Source organism: Leiobunum rupestre, chromosome 8 (assembly GCF_980474605.1).
Source record: "Leiobunum rupestre chromosome 8, qqLeiRupe1.1.hap1, whole genome shotgun sequence".
NCBI classification, from domain to species: Eukaryota; Metazoa; Arthropoda; class Arachnida; order Opiliones; family Sclerosomatidae; genus Leiobunum; species Leiobunum rupestre.
This window is the reverse complement of record NC_143391.1, coordinates 38,618,680-38,629,559: the sequence shown is the minus strand read 5'-3', so window position 1 is coordinate 38,629,559 and position 10,880 is coordinate 38,618,680. Positions and strand designations below refer to the sequence as shown.

Sequence of the window (10,880 nt, the reverse complement as noted above, 5' to 3'; positions counted from 1 at the left end):
GGGGAGAGTACTTTCAAACTCTACGCAGGAGCTGTTCCGGTTTTTCACCCAGAACCACAAGCTGGGCTCGAACCCGGCTTTTCTTGCTGCGAGGCGAGAGTGCTAACCACTCCGCCACCTCAACTGAGCTAAACAAAGCTCAATCATGTAACGAATAATTAGGCGGTGTATTACAAAATAATGTACATTTGGTAAACGTAAATAAATAATACTTATTGCGTTTACTTACAAACTGTTAAAAAATAACAAATTGAATTAAGTTATGAAAATTTCTTACAATACCTTTTTGCGCGATTTTTGGTGACAAAATCATCGATTATATCGTCGTAAGTAATCTTGTTCATTAATTCCGACTCTATGCTCAAAAGAGCTAAAGCGTTTAATTTTTCTTGACTTAAGGTCGATCTCAGAAATTTTTTTACCCTTTTTAGACAAGAAAAGCCTTTCTCACCCGAACAATTTGTCGCTGGAGTACATAATACCATACGAAGAGCTATGTCCAAGTTAGGATAAACGTTCTGCAAACTCTGTTTTCGCAGAAACGAAGATAGACTTTCTAATGATTCAGAATCTGGTTTTACCAAAACTCTTTCCGAAGAAATATGGCTTTGAAAATGTATGCATTCTTGAACTAAGTCAGTCTCTAAATCATTAGAATACATTGCTTCCAAGGAAAGGGCTTTTTTTGTAAGGCTTGATGATGACCATTCACCCATTTTAGTCAGAAATGAAAACTTCTCATTGAACTTGTTGTAGGCATCCTGCCTTTTTTCTAATTCGGATACCAGTCTATCAATGATGACGAAAAATGTTTTAACCCTGAAAGTATCACTCGCGGTCATTTTCATTTCTTCATCAGGTGTTTCATCATATTTTTTTTCTTTTCGGTTGTCTTTTTCCCATGGCTTTTGTGTACTGCTTAAACACGCTTAATTCCATCGCCTTTTCTTCGAAATACTTGAAATTTTCTCGTTGTTCTACGAAAAACGTGCGAAGAGATTCATAAAGATCGGTTACAGTAATCAAATCTACGGTAGAAGCCTGAATTTGAACATTCACTTTGTTTATTCTTTCCAAAACAACATTCAACACAACAACCATTAACGCGGTTTCAAGTTGTTCTAATTTCAAGAGAATTCCCGTCAATTCGTTTCGTGAGACAGGCTTTTCGGTACAATAATCCCTGATTTTTTCCAAAGTTTTAAGGATTTCGTACCAAGAGTCTCTCAAACTTCTACATGCATCCTCTCTAGCTGACCAACGTGTGAAGTTTACTCTCTTTAGCGTTTTTCCTTCTCCGATTTCATTCATTAATTTTTTCCAGCGTTGTGTCGAACTTACAAAAAAAAGGTAAATTTCTTGGAGCAACATGAAGAAGCGACAAGCTTCTGTGCAAGATTCAGTAGTCGCAGTTGCTACTAAATTTAAAGAGTGGGCAGAGCAAGGAACGAAAAAAGCAAACGGTGCTTGGCTTTGAATTTTAGCTTGTAAGCCATTGTATATTCCAGACATATTCGCGGCATTATCATATGATTGTCCACGACAGTCTTCAATATTTATGCCCAAGGTTTTTAGTTCCTAAGTAATGGCAGAAAACATATCTTCAGCTTTATGTCCCACTGAGGGCAAAATTTGAGAAATCTTTCACAGGGTTCTCCTATTTTCAAACCGTATCGAATCACGAGGGTCAGTTGGTCCACATGCAGTGCCGGATTAAGACCCTTGGGGGCCTCTAGGCACTAGGCTATCGGGGGCCCCTTTAATACAAGTAGAGGACTCAAGGATGGAGTAAGAGGGTAGCTAAGCAAGCCAACTTTTTGTAGAGTTTACCCAATGACCATTTTGAAAATGGGAAATGGTTTTTTCCATGGGCGCCCGCAGAGGTGGGCAAACGGGGAAATTGCCCCCCCCCCCTTTCTTTAGCCATACCTCTTTTTTCTGTCGAACTTTTTGGGGAGTGCAGTGACGAAGAAGAGTGATCCAGTTACTTGAAATGTGTGTTACATCAATTTCGGGAAACTTATATCCCTATTTCTACTAAGCTTTAGCTATAGCTCGTTCATTTATCGGATCGTTGTATGTGTAAAGGTTGTATATTTCATCGGGCGAGTTCGCTATATGACTTGAAATAATTTCTGCCGGCGTCCATGCTCTCAGTAGCGTAGGGGGTGGCCTTGCCCCTTGGTCCAGCCATCTGGTTATGCCACTGCATGCTCCTCTCTATTTGAACTCTGTTTGAACCCAAAAACCAACCTTTTTCTATTTGACTAGGCAAAAACCTAACTTTTAGCCCTACCACTCTAAGACCAAACACTTAATTACATACGTTCCTGAATTCCATAAGTGACAATTCACAACATAACTTCAACCAAAAAAATAAATAAAAATGCCATAGCATCCACTTAAAGGAAGTAATAACTGGGCCATGATTATCCAAATTATAGTTCGACTATTCAAATTTGTTTAATGCTGGGAAAATGTTGTCAATTCAAATCCTAACGATGTTTATATAAAAAACTATGCTGGGGCCAAACAAAATGAACAAGGGTGGGGAAACCCCCTCTATGCTGAGCGGCCTGACACGGAGTCACAGAGTGGACAAGAGATTGGTTATGCCAGGTTACAAGGTAGTCATTTTGGTACGGTTCTACCTCTATAGATCACCGTAAAACGAAATAGAGGCTACGCGGCAGTGGCGGACTGGGTCTAAAAATGTGGACTGCCAGGGGTCAAAGGGGGCCCACCCAAAACCAGAGGCGTAGACAGGGAGAGACACCCTCCGAAAAAGGAACATTCCCCCCTGAAATATTGTTTTATGTTAATAATTTTTTCGCTTTAATTATTTTTACTCAATTGTGTGCTACTGCCGAAAACTAGAAGGATAAATGCTATAATATTTTTAATTAAATCAAGGAATACCACTGGGCATGCCTCAGGCTGGAATCAAACCAGCGACCTGTGGGTTGCGGTCCCAACGCCTCTTCCTTTTGGACTACTAGGCCCACAATATAGGTGTTCCCTTGTCTCGCGTAAAATATATCCCGATTTTTTATTTTAGCCATATTATTTTATAAATCACCTATTAGTAACAGTTCCTTTCAATTGGAATACCCTTTGAAACGGCAACTCGTAGGTCGCTGGTTCGTCGCCATTTATAAAAGAAATGTTTTAGCGATATAATATTGTTAATAATTACAGATAACATATTAAAGGCAATATACAGTCGATTCTAAATGTAAACATAATTATACAGATTGTTATTATTAGTTTATATTTTAGACAAATTCTAGCTTTTTAAATAGGTATACGGTGCCGAAATTTTACTTATTAACCGGTTGTTTAAAAGCATGTTTCATGTTCCACTATATTTTGAGTAATCGTTGGAATACACTAGATGACTGTGCGAATCTGTCCATAATTGCTTTTACATCCAATTCATCTAACAATTACAAATACTCGGGCTTAGCCAAACTTTTAAAAATGTGTTAAAAATGGTTAAAATTGTTTTGAAACTGAATCCACGCTGAACCGCCAGCGCCTCGGCACCCAGACGATGTCATTGGAACTTTTTTTTAAATAAAATATTAAGTTTTAGTTTTATTCAGTAAAAATAGAATTTAATATTGAAAGTTTTGGAACTTCTATTATACTTTGAAGCTACTATAATGTTGACATATTGTTGAAGGTTTAAGGTGTCCCACTGACCAAATTTATCATGGGGTCTTCCTGCCATCGGTTAGGCCCAGTCTATGGCCAGTCCGCCACTGCTACGCGGTACCTTATCTCGACTTACTCGAATTCGTTTTTAGTGTTTTTCGGAATAGTATTTCATATTTCATTTATATTATAAATATTAAAAAAAGAATCAATATAGTTTCCAAGTTATTGATTGTTTTCATTTTGAAAAAACATGCCGTAAAACTGTTATTAAATTTAAATAAGCTTAATGTTTTTTTTTCAAATAATTTATTCTTTGAACTAGCGTATTGACGTGGGATCTTTCGGGGGCCCCTGACCCTCGGGGTCCCCTAGGCACGTGCCTAGTGTGCCTAATTCTTAATCCGGCACTGCACATGTGCTTTATCTGGTGTTGAATCGATGATTTCGCCCTTCTTATCTCGTCTCCAATCTGCTTCAAGACTTTATGACCCATCAAGTGAATAAACTCATCGCAAACAGTCTTTGATAAGTAGCTGGTACTTCCAGATCCTTTATTACCAAACCGTTCAATATGACTGGCTAAATAAGGATCGAACTCAGCTAACAGTTCCAAAATCATAAAATAATTTCCGTTGTGTGTATCACCGAACATTTCACTTTTTCCTCTAAAAGCGAGACCTCTTGAACACAGTCGCTTCACAACAGCAACAACCCTCTTCAAAACGTTTCTCCAATAAGTAATTTCTTCATTAATTTGGAGATGCAGTAAATTGTCGATTCGACCATCAATCTCACTTCTAGTTTTCAGACTAATGATACAAGATTTATGACGCGCAGAGTTTTCACGCTGAGCTAATCGGTGTTCTGCGTTTTTTCAATCATTAAATCCTTCGATCTCAAACTTAGTTTTATTCTCCAATGGACCGAATGCCAAACAAGGTCCGCAATATAGGGAACTCTTGCTTTCAGAATAAACCAGCCAATTTCGGCCCTCCACTTCATTGTTTTTCATTTTTCTTTGAAAGATACTCACTGGTAAGAAACGACGCTGATCAGCATATAGTTTTTCACTTTTAGAGAAGTCAGAAGACTTGTTTTGATTGAAGCCGCATCTTGCGATAATCTCCCTTAAGGTATCATTGATTTCCCAAAAGGCTGGATCTTTGTTTAGATTTACTGTTGTTTGTACTTGGTTATCATTTAATGACTGAGTCTGAGACGCATCTTCAATGTTGAGGCTGCTATTACTTATGGATGATTTCTTTTCGTCAAGAACATAATTGTCAGTTTTTTCTAAAGTGGATTGTTCAACAGATGACTGTTGAGCTGCAGAGTTCAAATCCGTTTCATCTTTTCCTGATTGAATTGTCTCAGTGTATGTTGTTGAAGTTCCTGATCTTTCGTCACTACTTCCACTTTTAAAATTTTTATCGTTTTACGGATAATTTTCTCTTGTTCTTCTTTTTATACTCAGCTCCACTAACGACGTCAGTCGCTTTCTCCCATCACTCATTCTAACAATTTTTTATTCAAGAACTGAATCCGAAATGAAAAAGATGAAATTGCACAGCTTCCGAAGTACCTAATTAAAATGGAACATTTTAAGTACTTTGAGGGAAAGAAGAATTCTTCCGAAATATCTAATATTTCTTTTTGCACGATGAATTGTTTATTCCAAATTATTATTTCTATGTTTGCTTCATTAAAAAAGACTCGAGTCCGACATTTCTTCAAATTTATTTCTAATTTGCCTTAGCAAGTTAAAGTGAAGTAGAGTAGAACTCGTAACTCGTTAAAGTGCACATGTGAATGATGTGATACTGATAAAGGTATTTTAATTTTTAACAGAGTTAAATTGTTTGCACGTGTTTGAATTTTCGGTATACTATAGACTATAGAGAAGAATAACTATAAAGGTATTATAATTATATTTTCCCATTATATCTTACGTAGAAACTTTGAATTAGTAGGAATTAAAACATATTATATAACGGTATATTAGTTTTACCTAAACAAATTATTATGTCTTCTTGTGTGGTCGTGCACCCTACTACATCATATGGAAGTTAGAGCGAAACGATAAAGGTTTAGTTTTACTTTCAGGCGTTTCGGTTATGTAAAATTTTCGATTTCGAAGGTTCATTCAGGATGAATATTGAATAAACTTGGTTAACAATAACCAATAACGAATACCAATATGTATCAATGCCATGTAAAATTAATGCAGTAATAAACAAGTTGGCAAGCCAAAATATACCTCTCCTCGGAAGAATTGTCCCTAGTGGTATTAATCTCTCGAGATAACCCTTAAAGATATATCTCCGCAATTTAGAGTTATTTGTTAAAAACGTAATCCCGGTTCAATCCCGCACGGTATACAATTTAATTATAATTTAAATAATTGAGACGAAACAACCGAGTTTAATTTATTCAGAATATTATAAATGAAGTAGTTACAACAGTGAGTTAGACGAACTAGAACAACGCACAATTGAATTTAACCCTATTTACAGAAGAAGTTTATCAGTTAAATTTAATACGAAGCAAATTTTAATGAAAGAAATATCTACAGAGGGTATTTGTATTTTTCTCGCTTACGAAATAACAACACAAAAACCAGCTGAGAATATTTAAAGTTTATTTTATTCAAAAATATCTTGGGAAGCCACTTCCGAGGTGAATGTACATTCGTTATGTACTTTATCCCTAAAGATAATAAATTATATTCAAAAATTATATATATCGGGCTTCAGAGAATCAATCCAACACCAACACCAATAGAAAAATTAATAGCAAAAAGCCAAACACCTTACCTTTGACAAAGAACAGAAAAGGCACTTAACTGAATTTTAAATATTAAACGCCAAACCAACACCACCGCAATAATACAACAGTATCACAAATTTTAAGTCGATAATAATACGCATTAATAAATTACGAACTTTTGACCCAGTTATAATCAAACCGCGGAGCTTGAAAATACGACGTATACACTTTGAAGGTTCATCAAAAATGATCCTTTCCGAAAACGTAAATGTTCTCAAAACATTAATAGACAAAAAATAAGTGATAAAAAGGTTCCTCCAAAAAAATGAACCATTTCGCGGAAGAAGTAAATAATTTTAAAAGAATAAAAGATAAAACAAATATACAACAGCAAAAATAAAACGTCAAATAATAGAAGGAAAAATCTTTAAAAAAAAAGATTAGGCCTTCAAAATTTCATTCGTAAAAAAATTCAAGACTTTATTAACTATTATGCTTACGATAAGTGTCTTATTTGCAATATAGCTAAGGAGTTATTGGTGGTTCTGTGGTAGAGCGCTCGCCTGCCAAGCCGAATGGCCTGGGTTCGAAACCTGGGTGGCGCATTTGTTTTTAATCAATAGAGAAAACGCTAAATTAGAATTTCTTCGATGCAATAATTTAAATCTTACACGAAATCTTGCTCTATTTCAATTAAACCAAAATTTCATACTCAAGCAGGCGGTCTCGGGTTTGAAACCCGCCCGATGCGATCGCAAATTGATACTAACCCCTGTAGCAAATCGGAGTCGGGCCGACGTCGGCGGGAGACGCAATTCGCGGAGTCGGGTGGACGTTGGCCCACTGCACTATTTAGGGTCGAAATGTCCTACTTGGTTTAGGGTCGGCCCGACGTCATATGTTGGACTTCTGCCGACTTTAAATGTTCGTCGTATGTACTCCGAAACATCGGTGGGCTGGTATGGCAAAGTAGGGTCGGGCCGACGTCGACGATCAAGATAAATACCCAAAATTACCGACGTCATCCCGACTAAGAATGTACTGTATAATTACGTCGAAACGACGTCGGCCCGACTACCTGACGGTGTGAGGCCGACTTCCTTTTTGATATTTTATATGACTGAAAATGACCACGTAAAGTCGTATATATAGCTATATAAATAGCTATATACATGTATGTAATTGGTGATGTCCCATGAACGGGAGTGAAGCAATGAATTTCTTTCCGTCGGAAAGCTCTTGAATCTAGGGTACAGAGTTCTATAGTTTCTTGGGGCTTAGTAAAACTAACTAGTAAATCTTCATTGAAAATATCTTACCCTAACATATTTAGCTATATGAATATAATAGTGTTGTAAGTCGGAAAATTTCCCGCTCGGAAAATTTTCTGGAAAATTACCGAGGCCTTTTTCCGGAAAATTTTCCGTATTTTTCCGAAAAGTATTAAAAACGTTTTCATTCCATGATTAGTCTTCTTTGCAAATTTAAATAAAGCGGCATTTTCACCTCATTTTTTCTAATCTAAAAGTAAAACTAAACCTATAGACTAGTTTAAACTGGTTGAAATGTAACACTATTAATGTTTTGTAGTATGTTTACTGATATTAGTCATTTTAAATCGATAAAAAGTTTAAAACTTTAAAAACCCTTGAAAAGTAATTTATGTTTAAATTTTTTATTTTTCCGATTTGCGGAAAATTTTCCGCAATTCGGAAAATTTTCCGGAAAATTTTCTGGAAATTTTTCTGCATTTTATTTTTCCGGAAAATTAACAACCCTAGAATATAACCTACTAGAGTTGAGATATTTTTTAATAAGGAAACATTCTAAGATTGAATATACGATCTTTTTCGAAAACATATAATACAGAATAGATGTTATTTTAAAAATATTTCAATTTGTTTTATTAAATCGCCAAAGTTTCACAGTTTTGAGGGATTAATTGGCAAATAAAATGATGGATATAAGTCGACCGTTGGTTGGGCTATAAATGTGTAATGTCTTTTTCAAGTCACGACAGCTATAACAATTCAAGGTCGGCGTTCGGATTCTAAATAGTTCCAATGCTTAGACTTTTAGAGTCGGCAAGTGGTCCAAAATGTTGAGTCGCCATACCGACTTTAAAACGACCAAAAACGTTTTTACAAGGTACCTATTATCTCACAAACGTTTAGGACTTTTAGAGTCGGTATTTGGACCAGGACCGAAAAGCTACTTTTCAACCAAAGATCGACTTTAAATCGACCCTTCGTGCTACAGGGTAAGTATTATTTTCGACCCAAAAAGTACTTAATGGTGTTAGAACCAAACGAGTGGTGTTTCAGAATTAAAGAAAAATAAGTCAATTGAAAAGTATGAAGATAAAGATTTTTAGTCATTTTGTCGATCACGGTGTTCGCCAGCTCGTTTTATCTTTAATCTTGTACACGATTAAAGTAAAGAAATTTGACAATGCATATAACTTTTTCAATAAATTTTATTTAAAAAATAAACAAAATATTACAAGCTAGCATTGTATATTTTATTGATTTAATCGTTTATCAATATACGTATTCAAAAAGTTAGCACAGTATTTTTGGTAATATTTTGGAATCATGAAACCGATAAGATGCCCAAAATCTCAATTATCAGAAAACAGTGTACTTAAGGTCTTTTTTAAGTCGGAAATTGCCCTATAAATTTCGGTCGGCACCCTGACTAAGAAAAGTGTGAAATACGTACATATATTTTTTTAAAGATTAAGACTTTTTACGTCGGCTTTTGGTCATGGACCTAAAAGGACTTTTCAACCCAAGACCGACCCGTAAGCGACTCCCGTGTATTACAGTGATCGCCACCCTGACTAAGAAAAGTCTGAAAAATGTTCAAATATTTTTTTATTCGAAAAAGATTAAACCTTTTTGGGTCGTTTTTTGGTCATGGACCTAAAACCGACTTTTCGACCCAAGACCGACCCGTAACCGATTCCCGTGTGCTAAAGGGGAAGACGAATACCGTGAACAATTGGTGGAAACCCTGCCATTGGACGTTGAGAGGTTGCCATAACACTCAGCACTCGGTCCGTCCCAAAGTCAATAAGAAGGAGTTGGAGAGAACGCACCCATAACAACTGGCGCAACGGTGAGCGTTAACGAAAAACAAATGCAACCAAACGCAACGTAATCGCAAATTTAGCCGTTAACGGTTACCGTCACATGGTGGTTTTGCCAACCTTTAAACTTCTAAAACGGTTATTCGACTGCGTACGCAGTGATCCAAGAAACTGCGTACGCAATGATTACCCTTTGCCCCGAAAATGCGAACGCGTTCGCAGGCCTGACAGACAGACTGACACGGTGGTTGTATAACCCCTCCTAGGGTACAAAGTCCCCTCGGAGAGGTAAAAATACAGAAAATAAAAAACTTACAAATTTAAACGTCAGTGTCAAATTAGTGATCTACACGGTGTCCAACAGACTCCAACTATCCGTATAATCTGTGTCCGTTTGACTCCTGACTCCGGAATCCATTAATCAAACAAGTTGGCAAGCCAAAATATAACTCTCCTCGGAAGAATTGTCCCTAGTGGTATTATTTTCTCAAGATAACCCTCAAAGATATATCTCCGCAATTTAGAGTTATTTGTTAAAAATGTTATCCCAGTTCTATCCCGCCCGGTATAAAATTTAATTATAATTAGAATAATTGAGACGAAACGACCAATTTTAATTTATTCAGAATATCATAAGTTAAGTAGTTACAACAGTGAGTTAGACGTACTATAACAATGCACAATTGAATTAAACCCTTTTTCCAGTACAAGTTTGTCAGTTGAATATAATACAAAGCAAATTTTAATGAAAGAAATAGCTACAGAGGGTATTATAACGACCGTTCGCTTTTTGGTTTATAATTTTAACGGAATCGGGCCGATTTTAATTAAACGATAGTTTATCGAAATTTTGTTAAAATAATATTCCCTAAGGCCGCGCGATAAATTTACGAGAATAATTCCCCGTCGCCGTTATATCGCAAATTTAGTTGATTCGGGATTGCCAGAACTGTAATGTTGTGGGCGAGTGATTAGAAATAAAATGGCAACCAGAATTATGCAAAATTATAAATGTTTATTACTATTCAGAACAGTCTATGTAACGTTCTAGATTTAACTTTCATCAATAACCCAACAATATATATCCCTCCTACGTAATTGTGCAGAACTGGTAGTCAAGTGTCCAAGACTAGATTTGTCTTAGTTCATGGTGATTGAAAAATAAACCAAAACACACTTACACTTACACTTAAGTAAATATCATAAATTATACTGAGTAATTTTAACTAAATTCAAACTACCTTACTATAAACTCTTGTCTTAATTAACAGCTGAGAGGTGTTCGCTACTAATATCTTCCAATCTACTTAATTAGCCTCACAGGTTGAGTTGATAATTTCAAGGGTATATTTAGGTTATTCCA

The 10,880-nt window shown here is 36.0% G+C and overlaps 1 protein-coding gene across 1 annotated transcript; it reads right to left on the bottom strand.

The window, feature by feature from the left end:
- Nucleotides 1-225: 225 nt before the first annotated feature.
- Nucleotides 226-5,173, bottom strand: LOC149933360 (uncharacterized). The gene is made up of 6 exons (XM_090157280.1): nt 5,145-5,173; nt 4,563-5,075; nt 4,041-4,469; nt 959-1,183; nt 283-915; nt 226-232 (listed from the first exon to the last, which is right to left on the bottom strand). Exons 1-6 carry the CDS (start codon nt 5,171-5,173, stop codon nt 226-228), a joined length of 1,836 nt encoding a protein of 611 aa, XP_090013406.1.
- Between the last annotated feature and the right edge of the window lie 5,707 nt (nt 5,174-10,880).

Bases quoted from the DNA above. Each gene is read 5' to 3' on its own strand.
- LOC149933360 (XM_090157280.1), bottom strand. From the start codon at position 5,173: ATGAGTGATGGGAGAAAGCGACTGACGTC. The intron at 5,076-5,144 runs GTTAGTGGAGCT...AAATTTTAAAAG, and splicing joins GGGAGAAAGCGACTGACGTC to TGGAAGTAGTGACGAAAGAT. The intron at 916-958 runs GTATTTCGAAGA...GTGTTTAAGCAG, and splicing joins GAACAACGAGAAAATTTCAA to TACACAAAAGCCATGGGAAA.